Source organism: Bufo gargarizans, chromosome 3, assembly GCF_014858855.1.
Source record: "Bufo gargarizans isolate SCDJY-AF-19 chromosome 3, ASM1485885v1, whole genome shotgun sequence".
In the NCBI taxonomy this organism is placed as follows: domain Eukaryota; kingdom Metazoa; phylum Chordata; class Amphibia; order Anura; family Bufonidae; genus Bufo; species Bufo gargarizans.
The window spans coordinates 221,763,583-221,788,257 of NC_058082.1; the positions used below are offsets into that span (position 1 = coordinate 221,763,583).

A 24,675-nucleotide genomic window follows, 5' to 3' on the forward strand; every position below is an offset into this window, starting at 1 on the left:
TTGCTATTGATTGCATTATCTAAGGGGTTAAAAGGCCAGGATCGGTGCTTTTTCAGATCCGGACCATTAGAGCTGAAGCCTGGCTGGCATGTAAGAGCCAAGCTCCTAATCCCTATTGCACAGGAGAAGCAAGCAGCGCTTAGATTAGGCCATCGTGAAAAGATGGGGACCTAGCTTCAGGCACCTAAATGACCACCTAAAAAATTCAATGATATTCAGATCAGGGGTCTGTGATAGCCATGGTAAGACCTTCAGCCTGCACCTTTGAGGTAGTCTATTGTGGATTTTGAGGTGTGTTTAGGATCATTATCCATTTATAGAAGCCATCCTATATTTAAACTTCAGCTTTTTTACGGTTGGTATTATGCTTGCTTCCAGAATTAGCTGGAATTTCATTAAATGCATTCTCCCCTCTACTGGTGAAATGTTCCCCCTGCCATTGGCTGCAACACAACCCCAAAGCATGATTGATCTACTCCCATGCTTTATGGTTGGAGAGGTGTTCTTTTCATGAAATTCGGTGCCCTTTTTTCTCCAAACATACAGTACCTTTGCTCATTGTGGCAAAAAGGTTCTAATTTAATGTCATAGGTCAACAGCACTTAATTCCAAAATGCATCAGGTTTGTTTAGATGTTCTTTTGCAAACTTCTGATGTTGAATTTTGTGATGAGGACACTTCCATGGAGGCCGTATTTGTGAAGGTGTTGCTGAACAGTAGAATAATGTACCACAACTCCAGAGTCTGCCAAATCTTCCTAAAGGTCTGTTGCAGTAAAGCTCTGGTTCTGATTTGCCTTTCTAGCAATCCTATGAGCAGCTATTAATTTTTTCTTGGTCTTCCATACCTTCATTGGACCTCTACTGTTGCTCTCAACTGTTATTTTGAAATTTTTAAATGAGGAAATGGCAACCTAACACCACTTTGTTAATTTTAACCCTAACATGCTATTTAAAGAGTAACTAAACTTTTATATAAACGTGTAATATGTTGTCCCTAATGCCCTAATAAAACTATCTCTAATATACTTTATTAATTTATAAATGTTTTATTTTTGCTACACTTTTACTTACCTAAAGCGCACCATGCACTTAAAACTCAGTTCTCCGTACATCAAACTCAGTTCTCCGTACATCGCTGACAGCTCAGGATTAGCTGAGGGGAGCAGGCTCCTGCTTCTGCCTGCTCCACTAAGATAAGTGCTGACATGAAGTTCTCTTAGCGTAGTGGAGCAAGCAGAAGCTGGAGACCGCTCCGCTCAGCTAATCCTGGTATAGTACATGGCTACAGGTTGCACATGTTCTATGCCAACAGTTAGTAATCCTCCAGGGAAGCATGAGCAGGAGCAGCAATTATTCTGCCCGTACTCACAGCGCTGCTTCAGCAGTGTATGGAGAACTGAGTTTTAAGCACACAGTGAATGGTGAACTTTAGGCAGGGAAAAGTGTAGTAAAAATAGAAAATTTATAGTTTTATAAGGGCATTAGGGACATCATATTAAAAGTTTATATAAATATTTAGTTACTCTTTAAGATCCGAGACCTCAGTCAAAGTTATCTGAGCACTCAAATCTCCTTGGGTTCCCATACTTTTGCAAAATACCCCGTTCCTTTTTTTTCCCACTCTAAAATTGTGCAAAACTGAAAAATTACACTGATAATGCTTCAAATATTGAAAAGTGTTTTTGATCTTTAACTTTATGCCTTTTGGCGATCAGTTCATCTCCAACTTGCTTAACTGTTCAAACTAACAGTAATTTTTCCAGGGCTGCCCAAACTTTTGTTTGCCACTGCACTGATTTACTAGTTTGCTACACAGCTAGACAATGCTCTTTTCATTCCGCAACCATATTTTTAAATGGCATCACAGCAACAAAAAATGTTATAATTAATTTGATGGTTTTTATTATTTTTAGTTGGCTGGGGGAAATCTAATAATTAGATTGATGTCTACTATGTGCAATATGCAGGGGAAAGATGCCACAAGATGTAATTATTTCAATATCAAAGCTTTAAGTTTATATATCCAAAAGTTACTGAGGAATAATTCCAGCGGTTTTAAAGAAACAATAAGTGTTGACCTAAAGTATACATTTGTGTGAAGCTACAACATACTTATGGACAAATCACATAACATTAATCACCTTGTTCCACAAGCTGTAGGTCGGAAACAAAAGCTGTTTCAGCATCAGTCAGAGCTGTAAACCGAATATCCCCAATGTGCAGAATGGCTGAGAGGATCATGAAAATATTTTCAACTTCCTAAATGTAATAAATAAAGAGAAAGCAAAAGGGCTAGCAAATGCATGAGTATGGTTTATTAGGATATTGGCAACAGGATACAATACTACAGGCCTATACATTCATCCAAATTCCTCAAAATCTGAATTTTGCTGCCACAATTTATCTTCAGCTGGCTGCTATAGCATCCTGATCCTTCTCAATGTGACCAAGAATGTTCAAATTAGACAACTATTTAACTAGATTTCCATGTTGATTTTCAGCAAGTGACCAGGTTTCCAATCTCACGTATTTCTATTGCTGCCCCCCAGCTAGTGAGCTGCACTAAAGTCTTCTGTGAGCCTGTTTAAAAAATAAGCCCCCTTCCCTGTGGCTCTCTTTCCCTTAAAATATTTTACAAAATATTCATTAATTCATTTTACAAATGTGTCTCTCCATTGATGTGTTCCCCAAAGATTCTGCAACTTCAAAGCATACCATGCATTTACTCAGGTTAGAAAATAAATTAAACACAACTTCTTATATTTAATATTTAACACTGACATTGCCTACGTCAATCTTTTTGTCAGATGAAGTCATGATTATTTCACAACATATAACATTCCTTTTTATTAAAATTTTTGTACTCATAGGGTATGTGCAAGCAAATTAAACCAGTATGTAGGAAGAGTGAATACTTGCTGGGATATTGCAGTGGATACCATTTTTTAAATTTTATTTAGCATTCTTATTTAAGAATAAGAGGGTGTTTAAGGAATGTGTATTAATGATATCTCCTTCTACCAAGTGTCTAGGCTTGGATGCTTTCACCAGTCTGTGCAAGGTACAGGACACCCATACATTACTTAAAAAATGTCATATCACATACTGTCAAGTATATTCCACGCTGGGATTATGTGTATGGATTGAATGCCACTGCAATTTACATTAACTAGGGCTACATGGCGACTTTTGGCAATGCAAAATTATGTTCTCAAATATTACACTGCCTGTCACAGCTAATGATGGTGAATAGAGATGAGTGTATCAAAGCTGACGAAGTGGAATTAGATCATAATTTCAGGAAAAATTTGATTTGCAACAAATGCGAATTTCCTTGCGCTTCATGATATCGAATCACAATTTTTCCTAAAATGGCGGCTACATGTATGAGGACATGGGGCAAGGAACTGTGCGAAGGCGGGATGACTCATAATGCCATGCATGCAGCCAAATCAGCAGCCAGACAGCCCTGTGATATCAAAGCCCTATAAATACGGTGGCTATCTTGGATTCAGAAATTTTCCATGGAGTGCAGGGACAGACGTGAGAAGGCACTAGGGACAGAAATAGGAAAAACCTCATTTTGACAAAAAAATACATTAAAAACGATTTATAAGTGCAGGGAAAGGCTAGGAAGGAATCATTTCACATCATCTTAGTGCAGGGAGAGATGTGAGAAGGTGCTAGGGACAGTGCTAGAAAAGCGATTTACAAGTGCAGGGGAAGATTATTTGGGGATCTAAATAGCCATTATACAGCTCTATAATTCCAGCAATTTGTACTTGGGGTGCACTTACTTAGTACGTACATTTAGTGAAGTAATTCAGTGCTAAAAGAAAAATATTTATGCAGTTCACTGTTGTAGTTATTTGTGGAAAAAGCATTTAGTGGCCTATTTCAGTACAAAAAGAAACATATATATGCATTTCACTGTTGCAGTTTTTTTGTGAAAGCGTTTAGTGGCCTATTTCAGTACTGAAAGAAAAATCCATACGCACTTCACTGTTGCAGTTTTTTGGGTGAAAGCGTTTAGTGGCCTATTTCAGTACAGAAAGAAAAATATATACTCACTTGACTGTTGCAGTTATTTGTGGTGAAAGCGTTTAGTGCTCTATTTCAGTACAAAAAGAACAATATATACACATTTCACTATTGCAGTTATTAGTGGTGAAAGCATTTAGTGGCCTATTTTAGTACAGAAAGAAAAATATATACGCACTTCACTGTTGTAGTTTTTTTGGGTGAAAGCATTTAGTGGCCTAAAATAAATATATATTCTCAGTTCATTTCTGCAGTTTTATATGTTAAAAGCGTTTAGTGGCCTATTTCTGTACAGAAAGAAAAATATATACGCACTTCACTGTTTGCAGTTATTTTTAGTGAAAAAGCGTTTAGTGGCTTATTTCAGTACAAAAATAAAAATATATTCTCAGTCCACTTCTACAGTTATATGTGTTGAAATCGTTTAGTGACCTATTTTAGTACAAAAAGAAAAATATATACGCATTTCACTGTTGCAGTTATTTGAGGTAAACACGTTTAGTGGCCTATTTCAGTACAGAAAGAAAAATATATATATATATGCACTTCACTGTTGCAGTTATTTTTAGTGAAAAAGCGTTTAGTGGCTTATTTCAGTACAAAAATAAAAATATATTCTCAGTCCACTTCTACAGTTATATGTGTTGAAATTGTTTAGTGACCTATTTTAGTACAGAAAGAAAAATATATATGCACTTCACTAGTTCATTTATTTGAGGTCAAAGCATTTAGTGGCCTATTTCAGTACAGAATGAAAAATATATACGCTTTTCGCTGTTGCATTTATTTGAGGTGCAAGCGTTTAGTGGTCTATTTCAGTACAGAAAGAAAAATATATACGCACTTCACTGTTGCAGTTATTTGTGGTGAAAGTGTTTAGTGGCCTATTTCAGTACAAAAATAAAAATATATACGCATTTCACTGTTGCAGTTATTTGTGGTGAAAGCGTTTAGGGGCCCATTTCAGTATAAAAATTATATATATGCATTTCACTGTTTCAGTTATTTGTGGTGAAAGCGTTTAGTGGCCTATTTCAGTAGAAAAAGAAGAATATATACGTATTTCACTGTTGCAGTTTTTTGGGTGAAAGCATTTAGTGGCCTATTTCAGTACAGAATGAAAAATATATTTGTCACTTTTAGGGGTGTTTTAATTGGCTTTTAATGTATTTATTTCAGCTTAAAGTATGTCAAACAGAGAAGTGCCAGGCTACGCACAGAGGAGCGGCAGAGGCCTAAATTTTTCTGATGCAGGCAGAGGTTGCAGCAGAGTAAATGGCAGCAGGAGTCGAAGCGAGAGGCCTGAGCTCCCGTTGTCATCTAGCGGTCGTGTCTTGACCAGCAACCCAGAGGTTCTTGATTGGTTAACTCGGTCATCCACTTCATCCCAAGTGACATCAGACACCCCATGCTAACAGTCAGTGGTACGTCAGACACAACCTTTTGCTGGCATGGTCCGGGAGCAGTCCATGTGCCCTCTCCTGTCCTCAAACTGCCTCTATCCTTTGCTGTTCCCTCAGCCACAGAAGTATTGTATGCTGTAGGCTCGGCTCCACTATATAGCGAGGACGAGGTACTAGAGGACAGTCAGCTGACACTGCCCAGCCAAGATCTGGAGGAGACTTCTGCCGCTTACTCCGCTAGGAGGGCAAGTAGTGATGAAGAGAGTGGCATGGGAGGTGGTGTTGCGAGCGGTCAGGCTCCAAACCCAGAGACCGTTAAGGAGGACATCAGTGACATGCAGACACTACTCGATGATGAGGAAGCCAATCACATTTGGGAGCTGGGAGCAGAAGGGGCTTCATTATCATCAGGAGAAGAGGGTGGCAGCTTGCCTGTGAAGTAAAGGCTGAGCCAGCAAGGTGGTAGCATGGCTAGGAGTCAGCAGATTGGCGGCAGTAGGAGGTCGGGAGCAAAACGTGCACAGGGTAGACCACCTGCTTCGCAGCAGCCTACCTGCCCGGAAAGTAGTGGTGCAGGGGTTCACTGAGGCAGCGGTGGTAGCAGTTAGTCAGTGCGGACTGTTGTGGGTAAAATCACCTTCTCAGCAGTGTGGCAGTTTTTTGTTAAGCCGCCGTAGGAGGTGAACATGGCCACATGTAGAATCTGTGGGCAGAAGGTGAAGAGTGGCCAGGGTGTCAATGTTGGCACCACGGCCCTGCGTCAATCAACATATGCAACGTCACCATAAAGTGGCCTTGGAGAACCATGGCTCCAATGTGGTGGTCCAGTTTGCCGCAGCAACCGCTGCATCACCCAGTGGCACGCACCCGGTTTCAGGCAGTCAAGACTTCGCCACCTCAGCCGAAGGAAGCTGTATGTCCTTCCCATCATCTGCTGGTGCTGATGTTCCTGCTGCTCACCCTCCTACTTATCGTCAGTCATTCCGTCAGCAATCGATCACCGAAGCAATTGCCAAGAGACAACAGTGTGCGTGCGCTCATCCAACGGTGCGGAAGCTGGATGTGCTCCTGTCCAAGTTGCTGGTTCTGCAGTCCCTCCCTTTCCAAGTGGTGGACTCTGCACCTTTTGGAGAATGATGACTTATGCCAAGCCGAGGTGGAGAGTCCCAAGCCATCATTTCTTTGTCAAAAGGCAGTACCATCCCTGCACACCTGTCGGTGTCTGCCAAAGTGCACGGCAGCGCCGACGTGCAGAGTTGTAACTACGGTCAGGGACAATACCTTTATGGCCCACTGAGTAAATGAAGTTTCTGCACAGCCACACCAGCAACTTGGCCAGGTAATTCTGCTTCCACCTCCACATTGTCACGCTGTTGTTCCAGCGACAATGTCTACCTCTGCCTCCTCATCCTCCAATTAGTCCTCAGCTTCCACTGCAGGAACAAGTCACACACTGTTCTGCACCTCGTTTCCCTGGTCGAGCGGAGTCACACAGGGGAGGAACTGCTCCATGTCCTTCGTCAAGAAATTGAATCCTGGCTTTCTCCCCGACAACTGAAAATTAGAACCATGGTGACCGACAACGGGAAGAACATGGTGTCGGTGCTGCGTCAAGTAGTGCTGAGCCATGCACCCTGCATGGTGGCGCACGTTTTAAATCTGGTTGTCAAGCGGTTCCTGAAGTCTTCCACCCATCTGCAAGACGTCCTAAAATTGGCCAGGACACTTTGCACTTCAGCCACTGATACACCGCAAAGCACACCCTCCTTGAGCTGCAGTGGAAGAACGGCATCCCCCAACATAGGCTGATATGCGACATTTCCACCCATTGGAATTCCACCCTCCATATGTTGGACCGACTATACTAACAGAAAAGCCATCAATGATTTCTTGATGATCCAAGTGAATCCTAGTGCTAAGCTTCGATGTCAGCCAGTAGCAGCTGATGCGCGACACCTGCCATTTGCTCAGGCCCTTTGAGGGCGCAACGTTATTTGTCAGTCACCAGGACTACGGGATGAACAACGTCATTCCATTGCTTCACGTCCTGGAACAGATGGTGGTAACTATGGCTGGTCAGGGGACAGGAGACATGGCGCCTAGATCTCACGGCCACATGAGCCCTGTGCGGGCTGAACTGGAGGAGGAGGAGGAGGAGTACAATGGAGCACAGGCAATGTGTAGCAAAATGGGTTGTTTTTCTAACGACAGGAGAGGAGCAGGAGCAGCCAGAGGAGCTACAGGGCGATGAGGAAGACAAGATAGAGAACCTAGACACACCGTGGCAGTATGCAGAGGGGATTGAGGCAGGGAGTTCATACGAGTCACTTGCACAAATGGCCCTATGCATGCTCAATTGCTTGCGTAGTGACAGCCAAATTGTCATCATTCGGCAGAGGGATGACTTCTGGCTCTCCACCTTATTGGACCCTCGCTACCGGCCCAAAATAGGGTCCTTTTTTACATCCGCTGAGAGGGAAGACAAACTGAACTACTACAGAGACATCCTGTGTAGTCAGTTGGCCGCTGCCTATCTGCGCCATCATCCATCCTCTGGCAGGCCAGTCCGGGGGTGCCCTCTGCGCTCACGGTCCACTGGCATGGCTGCTGGGGAGAGGTGGGGTGGCAGGAGCAGTACCAGCTCCAACAACAGCAGCCTGAGTCTACAGTCGTTGATGAGTAGCTTTATTCACCCGCATAGAGAAGAAACTAATGACTAGCAGCAGGTAGACCTGGAGCAGGACCTGAACCAGCAGGTGGTGTCATACTTGGACAGCACTCTGCCAACCCACATTGAAGATTTGCAGGACTACTGGGCAGCCAAACTGGATTTGTGGCCGCAAATAGCAAAGTTTGCCCTGCCCAGCCAGTAGTTTGGCATCAGAGCGGGTGTTTAGTGCGGCGGGGGCCATAGTTACCCCAAGGAGATCTCGCCTGTCCGCCCAAAATGTGGAGTGACTGACCTTTGTCAAGATGAATCAGGCGTGGATCAACCAGGATTTCCACCCACCAATGCCTGATGTATCTGATTAGATCATCCATGCCGCCTCAAACAAACCTTGAAAAAACATACTGGTTTCTTCTGGCTACCTGCCTCAGCTACTATTCTGATGCTTCCACCCACCTGATGCCACACATCTGATGCCAAGTGCTCCTTCTTACACCCACTATCGTTAGCGGGTACTATTTAGCTACCCACCTCCACATTCTGTCACCGGGTCACTCTGTGGCCTCCTCATGCTGTTGCCACCTCCACACTATGTCACCTTGCCACTCTGTGGCCCCCTCATGCTGCTGCCACCTTTACACTATGTTACCTTGCCATGCTGTGGTCTCCTGATCCTGCTTCCACTTCCACACTTTGTCACCTTGCCATTCTGTGGCCTCCTGATGCTGCTGCCACCTCCACACTATGTCACATTGCCACTCTGTGGTATCCTTATGCTGCTGCCACCTCCACACTATCTCAACTTGCCACTCTGTGGTCTTCTCATGCTGCTTCCACCTCCACACTATGTCACCTTGCCCCTCTGTGGCCTCCTGATGCTGCTGCCACCTCCACACTATGTCACCTTGCTACTCTGTGGTCTCCTCATGCTGCTGCCACCTCCACACTCCATCACCTTACCACTCTGTGGCCCCCTCATGCTGCTGCCACCTTCACATTATGTCACCTTGCCATGCTGTGGTCTCCTGATGCTGCTGCCACCTCCGCACTCTGTCACCTTGCCACTCTGTGGTTTCCTTACGCTGCTGCCACCTCTACACTATGTGACATTGCAACTCTGTGACCTCCTGATGCTGTTGCCACCTCCACACTATGTCAACTTGCCACTCTGTGGTCTTCTCATGCTGCTTCCAGCTCCACACTATGTCATCTTGCCACTCTCTGGTCTCCTCATGCTGCTGCCACCTCCACACTATGTCACCTTGCCACTCTGTGGCCTCCTGATGCTGCCGCCACCTCCATACTATAATTGTGCCACTCTGTGACCTTCTTCTGATGCTGCTGCTGCAACCTCCACACTGTCATTGTGCCACTCTGTGGCCTCCTCATGCTGTTCCTACCCTCCCCACTTCATGACTGAGCCACTATTTTGCCTTTCAGCCTGGCTGACATAATCATTTATTTGAATCTTCTTCTGATCTGTCAGAAGGAAGGAAAAATGAGACGCACAACGGATCCTGTCTGTGTAACAGCTTTAAGCCCTGAATGGTCCCCAGAATTGGCTTGTGATTTGGTAGCCAAAAGCAGGAGTGGGTACAAAACACAGAAGACATGCAAATATTCCATTCACGTGTCATCTCTGTTTTGGATCCACTCCAGTTGTTTTTTTGGCATTAGCAATACTGATGGATTGCTGACCAAATTCAGAGCGAATGAAGGCAGATGCTCAACAAACAGGATCCGTATTTTGGGGTTATTGTTCTGACAGATCAGAGGAAGGGCAAAATAATCAGTGACGTCAACATAAACTTACTGCTCTTCGTCGGGGGGGCTCTACTTCTATAAGCGTTTAATAGAACAGGTTCTGTAGACATCTATGTGAAATCAGCTGACTACTGTTTAAAATAAGTGTGCTTCTTCTTGACACTAACATCGTCCTGTAAGACTGAGTTCAAACTTGAGTTATTTGGTCTGTTTTGGGCCCCATGACTGCACAAATACAGTAAGTGAAGTGTGCAGTGATTCTAAGAGCGACGCTGTCATCTACATGTAATACTGACTCACTGTATTATTTCACTACCACAGCAGACTCCCTATGCGTGATACTGCAAGGCACCATGTTCTACGCCACTATAAAGGCTCTCTGCAGCCAGGAAATAGCTGTTTTTAAAGTGATTCGCCACAAATAAATTTGGATCGAACTAAATTTTTTAAGAAAATTGGCCGAATAGAATTTTTTAAAAACTCGCTCACCTCTAGTTCACCTCATTCAGCAAAAAATGAGTCTCTACATAAGAAAATAGCTAAAAAAAAAGTCACAACCCTATTGTTGCCCATTGCTAGTAATTATATTAGTTAAGTTTACTTGATATACTCCCTTTAAGCTTCAAATTTGTCCTAGGGTCTAAAGGGCCCTATTGCCAGTATAAAATGGACACCTGGACAACAACCTATGGGCTTCCCTGGATTAAGTACAATTTTAACCTATATTTATGTACTCCTTATAGTTATCGTATTGCTGCTATCACTTTTTAATCAGAGTAGACTTCTGATTAACAATGAAACATTAAATTATTAAAGTCAGTTCATGCAATTTCCAGTTCAGAACAACTTACAAGGCTGTTAAATCCCAGAGCATTCAGTGCTTGCTTGACGTTAGCTACTTTCTCTCTGTTTTGTGTGCTTAATATCTCTGCTGGCACTGTCTGATTAAGATACCTGTGGGGAAAACAGATAAAGAATAACTTTAGCATTGAATATATTTTATATATGACATTGACAGTAACAAATATAGATGTGCCTGGTCTCAGATCTATATATAAGTCATACGTTTACCTAGATCTTAGCCACATCCATTCAAACTCAGGGTCATTTATTAAACTGATGTAAAGTAGAACTTGCTTAGTTGCCCATAACAACCAATCAGATTCCACCTTTCATTTTGGACAGCCCCTTTGGAAAATGAAAGGAGTAATCTGTTTGGTTGCTATGGGCAGCTAAGCCACTTCTATTTTACACCAGTTTGAGAAATTTCACAATTCCTGACTTTTAGTCCTAGACCACCTTAAAACAAATACCATCTCTTATGTCAGTTAGGATCACTACTATATTTAACCACCTCACATCTGCCCATAGGATATAAACATCCTATGGGTGAATGTTTAACTCTGAATGGACGTTCTGGAACGTCATTTCAGAGATCGCAGCTGCACGCTAATCGTGCATCTGCAGAGTGGGTTTCCAGGTGTCCTTGCCTTCTAGATCTCTGCATACACAGCGCTCACCGCTATGCGCTTCCTGTCCCGACCTGTGGTCATGTGACCGCTGGGGCCGGGAGAGTGCAGGAGCTGTTGAGTCTTCTACAGACCTCGATCAGCCCTACACTAAGGTTGTACAGCGTAGTATAATGCTGTACAGCCTCTCTGGGGGGTGTATGTCAGCCCCAGTTACAGGAAAAATCAATTGGGGGGAAAAAATAAGTGAAGTTAAATATCCCCCAGAGGTCTTGTATGACCTTATGGGGGACACAAAGTGTAAAATAAAAAAAAATAAAAAAATAAAGTGTTTTATAAAAAAAAAAAGTTTTCACATGAAAAAAAAAAATCCCCAATTAAGTAATAAAAAAAATAGAAAAAATAGAAAAAAAAAAATAAAATAGACATGTTTGGTATTGCTGCGTCCATGATGGCCGGCTCTATAAATATCCACCCTGTCCGATAAACACCATAAAAAAAAACTGTGTAAAAAAAAAACTGTGTAAAAAAAAAACGCCACTTTTGTCACCTTACACCAAGTGATCAAAAAGGCTTATATCCCACAAAATGGTACCAATAAAACAGGCACCTTATTCCACAAAAAATGAGTCCCTACATAAGAAAATAGCTAAAAAATAAATAAACTATAGCTCTCATGGAGACATTAAAACATAATTTTTTGTTTCAAAAGTGCTATTATTGTGTTGAAGTGAAATAAATAAAAAAGTTGACATATTAGGTATCACTGCGTCCGTAACAACCAGCTATATTAAAATATCACATGACCCAACCCCTCAGGTGAATGCCATAAAAAAATATAGTAACAGTGCCACAAAAAAGCAATTTTTTGTCACCTTACACCACAAAAAGTGTAATAACAAGTGTTCATATGTACCCCCAATATAGTGCCAATCAAACAGTCATCTCATCTCGCAAAAAATTAGAAACTACCTAAGACAATCGCACAGAAAAAAAAAAAAAACGATGGCTCTCAGACTATGGAGACACTAAAAGGATTTTTTGGGGTTTTTTGTTTCAAAAATGATATTATTGTGTAAAAGCATAGATATTAGGTATCGCCGCATCCATAAGAACCTGCTGTATAAAAATATCTCATAATCTAACCTGTCAGATGAATGTTGTAAAAACCAAAAAATAAAATAGGTGCCATTTTTTGTTACCTTGCTTCACAAAAAGTGTAATATAGAGTAAGCAAAAATCATATGTACCCTAAAATAGTACCAACAAAACTGCCACTTTATCCCGTAGTTTTCAAAATGGGGTAACTTTTTTGGAGTTTCTACTCAAATGTGACAGCAAAATCTGTCCAGCAAAATCTGCTTTCCAAAAACCACTTGGCGCTCCTTTTCTTCTGCTCCCTGCCGTGTGCCAGTACAGCAGTTTATGACCACATATGGGGTGTTTCTGTAAACTACAGAATTAGGGCAATACATATTGAGTTTTGTTTGGCTGCTAACTCTTGCTTTGTTACTAGAAAAATTGATAAAATTGGAAAATTTGCCAAAAAAGTGAAATTCTGAAATGTCATCTCCATTTTCCATTAATTCTTGTGGAACACCTAAAGGATTACCAAAGTTTTCAAAATCAGCTTTGAATACCTTCAAGGATGTATTTTCCAAAATGGGTCACTTTTGGGGCGTTTCTACTCTAGGGTTGCATAAGGGGGGGGGGGCTTCAAATAGGACATGGTGTCAAAAAACCAGTCCAACAAAATCTGCCTTCCAAAAACCATATGGCGTTCCTTTCCTTCTGCACCCTGCCGTGTGACCATACAGCAGTTTACAACCACATATGGGATGTTTCTGTAAACTACAGAATCAGGGCAATAAATATTGAGTTTTGTTTGGCTGTTAACCCTTGATTTTTTTAGCGGGAAAAAAATGATTAGAATGGAAAATCTGCCAAAAAAGTGAAATTCTGAAATTTAATCTCCATTTTCCATTAATTCTAGTGCAACAGATAAAGGGTTAACAGCGTTTGTAAAATCAGTTTTGAATACCTTGAGGGGTGTAGTTTCTAAAATAGAGTCATTTTGGGTGGTTTCTATTATGTAAGCCTCACAAAATGACTTCAGACCTGAACTGGTCCTTAAAAAGTGGGTTTTGGAAGTTTTCAGAAAATTTCAAGATTTGCTTCTAAACTTCTAAGCCTTTTAACGTCCCCAAAAAATAAATATCTATTATAAAAATATAGAAATAGAAATTTGGAAATTTGTGAATTTCTAAAAAATTTTGGTAAATTTGGTATTTTCCATAATTAAACATGACATTTTTGACTCAATTTTACCACTATCATGAAGTACAATATGTGACGAAAAAAACAATCTCAGAATGGCATTGATAAGTAAAATCGTTTTAAAGTTATTACCACATAAAGTGACACTTGTCAGATTTGCAAAAAATGGCTCTGTCAGGAACGAGGAAATAGCCCAGATGTGAAGTGGTTAAAAAATGTGAAATGTCAGAATAATACTGTGTGGTTCTTCACGGCATGGACTCAGCGCTCCCTGTGGCTGTACCCTAAGTCAGAGTGGCCTGGTACACCTGATCTATAGCGACTCTTGGCAAATTAATTCCGAAAAAATCAAATTTCTTGGCTAACTTTGGCAAAGGGGCCAAACAGAATTTTTAGAAATTCTCAAATGTATTTAAAAGTGCATATTGAACTCTCTGGCAGGCAGAATACCTATTTACATCTGCTATCAACACACATAGACATGCGCCATCATGTTGAATTATTTCTCGTCACTCCAGTTTAGTCATTTACCTTAAAGGGGTTATACAATATCATCAATATCATAAACTTCCCCCCACCATGTGCCTGGCCCCTCACAGGGAATATTCTTACCCCACTCCCCGCGACCTGCACCACTCCTGGTCCCTGCACCGCCGCTGCTGCTTCTCCCCATGCGCCAATGAAAACATCCTTTGTCAGGTGTGTGGGGGGTGGGAGGTGGCGCAGCCAATGGCAGGCAGGTATGGGACGAGCCTCCCTAGCATCGCGGGTGACGCTGGAAAGGCTCTTCCCCACCTGCCCAATTGGCTGCTTACCCCCGACACCAGATGTTTTCATCGGCACATGGGGGGGCAGTTTATGATATTGGATAACCCCTTTAAACTACACTTCCTGGGAGACAAAGGTTAGCAGTCCAACAAACAGTCCCTTTAAAAAGGACATATTTTAACAACAAATTGGCATAAACACACTGGTATATGAGTCTTAATTGGAGCAGTAGTCACTAGTGAAAAAAGATTATCACATGATGAAGTTTATATATTTCGAATGATACAATGTTGTTCTGTCTGGGAGATGTTAAAAACATATCTCTGGCATCTCAGTATGAACAAAGTCTGAACATGACATACACAATGTCAGCAGTTTATATTTGCTTTCAGTAGTCTTCTCAGGTTAACTGACAGTAGTACTAATTATTAACTATTTTCCGCTAAATTTGTGGCCATCTGCTTCGGTGCATTACTGTCAACATTTGTTCTTTTGGCACATTAAACACTAGAAGATACAGAACCTTTTACTAATGCAACCATTTCTCGACTTTTTTAAATGCTAAATTATGCTAAAAGCATGTGATTCTGCACAATAAAAGTAAAAAAGATGCATTCCTCTGTGGATCATCTTTTCATGAATCTTAACGTAGATATTTAAAACTGTATGTGATTCATTCCTGGTACTCTGGTTGAAATGGTTCACCTATTTGGAAAGATCCCTGCTCTGCTGGCAACATAACTTGCACAGTTAATTCTAGACATAAGGAAAGTTGTGGAATTACAAGGTGATTTTGTTTCATGTACAACATTGACTGTTAGCTAATATACTTTCAGAGATGTGTGTTACAGCAGCAGAGCTGGCAGTCTCATTTTCTAAATACATATAAGAATTAGGAGCCCTCTAAATTAGAATAAGTATTTAGACTGCCAAACTGAGCAGGTGAATTAGGAAGTGTGCCAGCAGTAAGACTCCAATATTAGTTGATAAAACAGGCATAGCTCTTTTTTCCATTTTCATTCATACCCAAATATAGTAGCATGGAAACTTCTTAGGTGTAATCCTGGAGAAACCGTTGTATTATGTTGTATTTTGATATACTCTAACAAAAGGAGGACAACTTTACTAGTGATGAGCGGACCGGTGAATGTTCAGATTCGGGTACCAAACTTGACCCCGAACCCCATTGAAGCCAACGAGGACCCGAACTTTGGGGCTTAAAAAAAGGCTCTAAAAAAGTCATAGAAAGGGCTAGAGGCTTGCAAAATGATCCAAAATGGGGGTAAGAGCAGTACAATTGCCCTGCAAACAAATTTGTATAGGGAAATGACTTAAAATAACATAAAATACATAAAAAAATATAACAATCTTGAACCAGGAAGCGGAGGTCCAAGTAGAGTAGGAAGTTGAGGAGGCTGTGGATGTGGTGGTGTAGGTGGAAGAGGTAGCGAAGGCAGGGGAGGAAGCCAACACTCTTTCTGTTTTGTTTTTTTAAATGTATTTGTCAATTTAGTCATTTTTGGGGGTATGGCCTGCATATTACTCTACTCTTCCAATATAAGACATAATAATCTTGAGCCAGATGGTGGAGGTCCGAGTGGAGGAGGAGAAGGACGTGGTGGTCGAAGACGCAGGGGAGGAAGCCAGCACTGTTTCTGTTTTTTTTTTCTCATGTGTCTTGTCAATTCTGTGTCAGGTTGCTAAGGGCCATGACGAGACAGTTTGGTGCTTGTATGTCCTGGGTAAAAACTGTTGCGTGTACCAGAGGAAGGTGTTTTATTTGGGTTCATTGCTGTCGCAGATCGACAATGTCCTTTCGCTGCAGCAGGAGCTCCAACAACACTAACACCAGCAGCAGCATGTCCACTGCCATGTCCCTTATTTGAGGCTCTCCTCATTTTTTTATGGTCGTCCAGCAAATAGGCTGACAGATGAACTTTTGTATTCCTGTATGACAATGGCAAGGAACGTCTTTTGCGGATCAAAAAATATGTATGTGTCAGCAATGCAATTAACAGATAGTGATGAGCGGCATAGGCAATATTTGTTTTCGCAATATTTTGCTAATTTTTCGCAAAATATTCGCAATAAATTCTCGATTTCTAGAATTTGTGATCTCCAGTCATTATTTTAGCAATTGCGCAAATCGGCACTAATTATGCGCATTTATTTTGCGCAATACGTGCAACTTCACATTTCATCAGGTCTAAGTAGATATTACTGATTGGGGCACTAAGTATTGTTGTGACATCACAGCACTATGTCGTCGACTAAGGACACTGGTCTGAAACGCGTCAACTACTAAAGTATCACAGTATTGGAAACCTTTCTTCTCACATGCTATATGGACTACCTATTTATTCCATGCACGTGGAGCATTTGTAAAAAGGTGAGCTGGAAATGTAACATTTTGGACTTTTGCAAACAGTAAATCCTATCATACTACCTAACAGCCTGCTACACTATATTACTATCTAACCTACACTGACTATCTCTATTATATATATATATATATATATATATATATATATGAGCTAACTAACTATCTAATATCAATAAATAAAGATCCAGATGAGTCTGCAAAGCACCGAGCACAGCAAGGACACTGCTCTCTCTCTCAGAACTGCAAAAAACAGCAGAAAATGGCTGCTAGGGAGTTTCCTATATAGTAAGGGGTAGGCAACTTTCCTATTGGTTGCTAGGGATGTGGCTAAGCTCTGACAAAGATATTGCAGCCTTCTCATTGGCCCACAAGCAAGAAGCAATAGTACTAATGAAAAACAAGCTAGAAAATTTGTGATTACAGATATATAGCACTATATTCTAGATTTTCACAAATTCTCGAAGTGCCGATATTCGCGATAATTATTTGCGATTAGAATATTCGCGATCAACACTATTAACAGACGGATGAACTATTGAATTTCCATGTCACTGGTGCAAAGGTGTTGGATTGCACTGACCAAAAATGCTTACAGGTCACCCTCAGACTGAATAGTTCGTGTTTGGGTCCGGGACCAGGACACCGTAATGTTCGGTACAGACCCTCAGTTGTCCTTATTACCTCCCTATAAGTCCTTTTGGTTGTCCAGATGCGTTTACCCCACAATTAAGCCAATTCTTCAGGAGACCATAAGGCAAAGTCCAAAAATTGGATATTAAAATCTGGTCACTTCAGTGCACAATGACACACATGATACTGGTGCTGTAAGTCATGTGGAAGCACAGTAGGGTGGCCACTCATACCAGCCTCAAAAGATGGACTTTATAACCCTGCCCCCAGCTTTTCCCCCGCCCCGGTTAGGCCATGCCCCCTCCCAGTTCACAGCTGACGGGACTTTAAGACAAAATTAACTTCAGGTTATCTGCATGGGTGGGAGGGTAGATAACTTTACTCCTGCAGCTCACGCTCAGACAGCACAGTGCTGCTGTCTGAGTGAGAGCTGGTAAAAAAGACATCCCTTTGCGTCTTTCCAGACCCTGTGCCAGACAGAGGACAAGTAGTCTGAAATCTGGACTGTCTGGCCTAAAAACGGACATCTGGCGACACGAAAGCACAGTATACTCAAATACATCATGCTTATTTTATACCTCCCCATATGAGCCTCCTTATTAGAAATATACATCCAATTCGACAAAAAAAAACAACACATTCAAATGATATCACAATACTAGTGCTGTTTTATATGCCTGCACTAATAAGTCAGATGCTTTCCCCAGGTCCATATATTAATAGGGGATTAGATTATACCCATTCAAGATATCGGCATGCATTCTAGCATGGAACACATGTGCCACAGCATCTGGCGACTGATGAAACAGCATGCTGTTTACTGATGAAAGTCGATTCACGCTGAGCAGAAATGATGGCCGCCAACAATGTTGGAGATGTCAAGGAGAGAGCTATGCATCAGCCACTGTTGTCACCGGGTAAGCCTTTGGTAGTGGTGGTGCAACAGTGTGGGCAGGTGTGTCTAGTCAATACAGAATTGTCCTACACTTTGTGAATGCTACAGTGACAAGTCCATACTACTTGAATAACATCATTAATCCAGTCATTTGGCCTCTGCATGAACAACACAGGTCTAATTTCAACTTCATTGATGACAATGTGCCAGCTCATCAAGGTCACATCATTAGGGGATGGCTGCTGAAGTCTGGGGTACCTCAAATAGAGTGGCCTGCACTTTCTCCAGACCTGAATCCCATTGAAAACATATGGAATCAGCTGAGTCACCGTGAAGAAGCTCATTACTCTGTACTCCAGAACCTCAATGTCCTGAGGGCCTCCCTTCAAGAAGACTGGGATGGCATGCCTCAGCAGACAATGAAGCCTTATGCAGATGTCCATGGAACACGGTCTGTGAGATACCGGACTGGCATTGCAGGAGCGCACGGCGCCATTGGTTGCTATGGCGCCGTGTGCTCCTGCAATGCCAGTCCTGTATCTGATGGACCGTGTTCCATGGATGTCTGCATGAGGCTTAAAGGGAACCTGTCAACGGGATTTTGTGTATAGAGCTGAGGACATGGGTTGCTAGATGGCCGCTAGCACATCCGAAATAGCCAGTCCCCATAGCTCTGTGTGCTTTTATTGTGGAAAAAACCCGATTTGATACATATGCAAATTAACCTGAGATGAGTCCTGTATGTGAGATGAGTCAGGGACAGGACTCCTCTCAGGTTAATTTGCATATGTAACAAATCGGGTTTTTTCTACAATAAAGGCACACAGAGCTATGGGGACTGGGTATTGTGGATGTGCTAGCGGCCATCTAGCAACCAATGTCCTCAGCTCTATACCCTAAATTCCAGTGACAGGTTCCCTTTAAGTTGACTTGTGAACTGCATGAGTCATCGTTGTCAAGCTGTAATTGATGGTCAAGGCCACATGGCAAGTTTTTGAGACATCATTTTTTTTTTTGCGGGGCTGTTGTTGGCTTTTGTTTGAATAAATTGGATGAGATGAGAAAATTACTATTGCTTGCATCCACTTAAATGCCCTACTTTCATGATCAATGTAGTGTGAACTTTTTACCTTTTCCATAAATTCCACCCAAAAGCCAAATATCAAAGACATTCAAACACAATTTTTTGTGTTACTGCAGCGACTTGTTCCTCAATACTTTTGTACGGATATATTTGCTTTTTTTTTTTTACATCCTTCAAAGCTAACTTTATAAAGGCCATTGGTAAACCAGTAAAAAGGGCTTGTTACTTTGAAATGATTTTTGCACTTACAGCTTCTATTAACCTATTTCCAAGATAGAAAATGGCCCTGCAACACACTGAGATGTGCTCTAAAAATGATGCTTGAATAGCAATGTTTGTCTTTTGTACATGTGACATGTGTTGTTTACATAGCCGTACATTTCTGCGCAGAAATAGAATCCATGTTAGGAGAGTGCTACGCTAATTGTATGCCTTGCTAAATAAGGAAAATCATAGGTTTCAGGCTGCAGAGCTATCCTTTTTGTTTAGTCTTCACATTTGTCATGTTATTACGAAAGGCCAGCAGCACAATAGACAGCAGAGCACGCAGTCCTGCCTTTTAGTTAAAAGTGTTTGATGTGAAAACACAAACTCAGTCAGAAAAAACAAGGTGCTTCTCATCGGCAAAAATCACAAGATATGCAAACTGATGGCATTTTCTCATCAAACATGGACGATACAGCTGATTGCCAGTTAAAGCGACCCTCTGGCTCAAGAAAAAGAAAATTCAACACTTACATGGTAACGTCCTATTAATCTCTTTAGCTGCAAATAGGACAATTCTCAGGTCCCTCTTCTGTCATCCAAGATGATTGCACTTCTTCTCCTGAGCCAATCCAACAGCAGGAATGGACAAGTAGAAACGATCATAGGCTACCGATGCACAGTATGCCTCAGATCAGTCTGAGAAGCTTTGCGACCACTTTGGATGACAGAGGAGGAGCCTAAAAATGTGTGGATCTGCAACAACAAATATGAAAAGGAGATCTACCATATAAGTGTTCTGTTCGCTCCCCAGTTAGGCCTCGTTCACATGCCTGTGATTCACGGAAGTATGCTGTCCATGTTCTCCAAGTACAGAACACGTACCCATAAATTTTTGTGTGTTCTCACACATCAATATTTTAGCACGGTCTGTGGTTTAGCACGTAAGCATGCCCTATTTTGTCTGTTTTTACAGATCTTTCAGACCCATAATAGTCTTTGGGTCGCAACACGGATGCCATCCGTGTTTTATCCATGTTTGAAGGACAATTAAGAGGAGATGCTTTGAAAATACATTTTCAACTGTGCAGTGTCTATAGAACACGGATGACACACAGAGCTAAAAAACTGACACACGGACCAAACACGGATTCTTCACAGAAATCTTCATCTTGGATTTCATCATGGACACAGACTTGTAAATGAGGCCTTAGGCCTCCTGCACATGAACATTTGCACACCGTGGTCATGCTGCGGCCCGCAAAATGTGGGCCGCAATGCACGAACACCGTCCGTGGGGCAGCCACAGTGGATTGCGGACGCATTCACTTTAATGGGTCTACGATCCGGACATGTTCTATCTTTTTGAGAAAAGGAAGTACGGGACGAAACATCACGGAAGCATTCCATAGTGCTCCCATAGGGTTCCGTTCCATGCTTCCGTTCCGCATCATTTCGGATTTGCGGATCCATTGAAGTGAATGGGTCTGCATCCGTGATGCGGAATGGCCACAGAATGGAGCCCGTGTATTGCAGATCCGCAAATGCAGTCCGCAATACAGCAACGGGAAGCAACGTTTGTGTGCAGGAGGCCTTAATGTGATTTTTTATTTTTATTGAACCAGAGGGTCGCTTTAACTACTTGGATGCTATTCCGTGTCATCCCTTTGGACTTTGTTGTAAGAGTACATACACATAGTTTTTGCTCGTGTTTTTTTCATTTTGCCAATTTTAGTGTCATTTTTATCTTTGCATTTTATTGAGGGTTTTTGGCAGAAAAAGCACCAGCTCCAGATTCTAACCGAAAGTCTATGGGAATTAGCAAATGCAGGACACACAAGCATTTTTTAATCCTGGATCTTTTGATTATTAGATGGTGTTTTTTTCTCATTCTGGCTTCATTTAAAAAATGTACCACGCTGGATGGACCTCTTGGTGTTTTCTCAGCATTTTGACACCTTTTCTATGGAGGAAAAGTACCACCAAGAAAATGCTAGTGGCAAGAACATTGGGGGATATTTATCAAACTGGTCTAAAGTAGAACTGGCTTAGTTGCCCATAGCAACCAATCCGATTCCACCTTTCATTTTCCCAAAGAGCTGTGAAAAATGAAAGGTAGAATCTGCTATAGGCTACTAAGTCAGTTCTGCTTTACACCACTTTGATACATTTCCCCCACTGTTTGTAAAAATTCCAAAAGAAATGTTACTAAAAACTAAACTAAATATTTTATGTCTTTTTTAATGGAAAAAAAAGTGTCACATTTATGTGTGCATCGAAACTATGGGTTCTTCAGGTGTGCCTCGTGGCTCTGTATTTGTGCAGTGCGGTCAATTACTGCACAGCAAAACTGTGTGAATTTTACAGCAAATTTACACAGTTTTGTTACGGGAATTAATGCAGCACGGCTTCTACTGGTCAAACAAATTGAAAGAACGTGTTCCACCTGTAGAAGCCATATGGGCAAAACCAACATTGCAAATCTTTGGCAATTTAAAGTAAAATGCACAATGTTTTGCCTCGTGGTATTTAGTCACACTGCACAAATACTGTGACATTTATCACATATACAAGCCTCTAAAGGCTCATTTCACAAATTTTAGTCTTTTTTTGCCATTTTATTGTTTTGTTTTTTTCATATTCTTACATATATCCAGATGTTATTTTAAAGTCTCAGGAATTATGATTTTGGATGCAAATCATTTTTTTCCATGTAGTTTGTTCGTTTTTAGCGTTTTGTGCATTTTATGACAAAATGTAGAATGGCATTTTTTCAGGCATGTCTATCGGAGTTGAAAAATGCCAGAATAAAGACTTGTATGTGATTTTACAATAAGAAAAGCATAAAGAAACTGCAAACTAAAGCAGTGAAGAAAGCTGTCTAAAAATGCATGCCAGTCTTACCACCAAAAGAAAAAAAACTGTATAAAAATACTTATACTGCTTTCACATGGTCTTGTGTGGTGAAGCACAGTCCGAGTGACGACTGCATTTTAAAGACTGACCATGGCACACCTGAGCCAAACTCCCTGCATCATAGTGATCTATGATGCTGGAAGTTTTAGCCTGACCTTGGGTCTACCGTTACATACTCAAATAATACTCTGAGCACAAGACACTAGACCAATAGTTTGGATGGCATTCACAGCATCATAGCCAATGAGCAAAGTTAGTTCTGTACTAGGATGGATTAACTGAACAGTCAAGATCATTATTTAGAAAATGGTAATGGGATCTTATAAGATGGCTCATAATATAGTTCCCTTAGGGTATGGACACAAGGTCAGGTTTCTGCATGCAGTCTTGTAAACCATTTATAGCTTCTATCCTTTTACAATCCATTCCTAATTTTGGCTTCCAACACTGCATGCAGAAACCAGGGTGCCTAAGAAATAAGTTTCAGTTCACTAGTTCCTGCAAAGGTGTTCTGTTCGCTTTAATTTGCCCATGTATCAACTCCTGCCTGTTTCCTGAATTTTGACTCTTTACTGCTTGTCCTGACTTTCTACAGCAGAAGGTCCAAGCCAATACTAATAAAATATAAACGCATTTATCCTGTATAGTGAATGATGTAACAGAAAAACTAAATGTTTGCATCACCTCCTAAAAAAAAATTAAATAAAAAAATGATCAAAAAGTCATAATACTCCAAAATAGTAAAAAAAACAAAAAAAAAAAACAAACATAAAAACGAATGCAGAATTATTACTTCTATTGACAAAATTTTTCCAAAAGTAATCAGTGACCTGCTGAGCATTCGTCTGGTTGTTCGGTAGAAACACAATGGCTACAATGTATGTTTCAACTGTATTGTTGATTGGATTACTTTTCAGGCTGAGTGGAGGGGATGTGTGGAATGTAACCAGTTTGTGATTGAAGAATGTATAATTTTCTGTGAGTGTCTCCCATTCAAGGAAAATTATACATTCTTCAATCACAAACTGGTTACAGCCTGAGAAGTAATCCAATCAACAGTACAGTTGAAACATACATTGTAACCATTGTGTTTCTACCGAACAACCAGACGAATGCTCAGCAGGTCACTGATTACTTTTTGTCTTACAAGTAACAAACCATAGGGAATTGAACATAATATTGCAACAATAAACGTTGTAGACAGCCAAGATTAAGGATGGTGGATAGTAGCCAAACACAATCCGCTACAATAGGAAACATTGATAAACCAAAAATTGTCACAATGCTTACAGAATTCATTAAGAAAACACATGTTTGTTGAATAACATGTAGTTAAAAAAAACATACAGTATACATGGTATATATATCCAAAACCACATGGAGATGCAGAATAGTGGTCACACAGCAACAAAGTATCGAGGGGTATAAAAGGTAAGTATAAACAGATAAAACCACACTAACCGAATATTGCACAATATACAGACCCAGAAGAAAGGACAACGACCCACAGACTCACTGAGACCACAAAGGGAAGGGGATGAGTGACTCAAACAAAGCATCACATACTACACTGATAAATGCAATACTCTTCTGTAGGCATCTTTATCTAGGCCTATCAATTAAACAATAGAGCTATTGTAGTGTCACTCTAAATTCTACATCGACTATTTACTAACTTAGAAACCTCTTCCCTTCACAACCGCACTAAATAAACCGTGGGTTACATTTCTATATAGAATGGTATCAATCTGTGCTTATTCCTACAGAAGGGCAATATTTAAACATATTTAAAAAATATTCCTTTCTAATAGAACAGTACTATCCTTGTCTGTATGCGGACAATAATAGGACATGTTCTATCTTTGAACGGAACGGAAATACGGAAACAGAATGCATGCGGAGTACATTACGTTTTTTTTGCGGACCCATTGAAATTAATAGTTCGGTATACGGACCATATACGGAACGCAAAAAACAGAACGGAGGCCTCACTGAGGATTTTCCATTTGAATTGAATATTGATATCAGTGTTTCGCAAGAGAAGTAACATATTTTGACCATTTGTATATTTTATTTGACTGTTTTACAAACATCAAGAGATCTTCCGCAGGTTTTCCCTATTCTGCCTCCAATTCCAAAACTAATAATAGATGGCTCTTAATTGCCGATGC

At 41.0% G+C, this 24,675-nt stretch overlaps 1 protein-coding gene across 1 annotated transcript in view; it reads right to left on the bottom strand.

Annotated features, from left to right (window-relative positions):
- MYO16 (myosin XVI) overlaps positions 1 to 24,675 on the bottom strand; it is a 482,244-nt gene that overhangs the window by 334,154 nt on the left and 123,415 nt on the right. Inside the window, exons 16-17 of the mRNA XM_044285559.1 lie at positions 10,730 to 10,832; positions 2,144 to 2,261 (exon numbers count right to left, since the gene is read on the bottom strand). Coding sequence (XP_044141494.1) covers positions 2,144 to 2,261; positions 10,730 to 10,832 — 221 coding nt within the window. The remainder of the gene's footprint in view (positions 1 to 2,143; positions 2,262 to 10,729; positions 10,833 to 24,675) is intronic.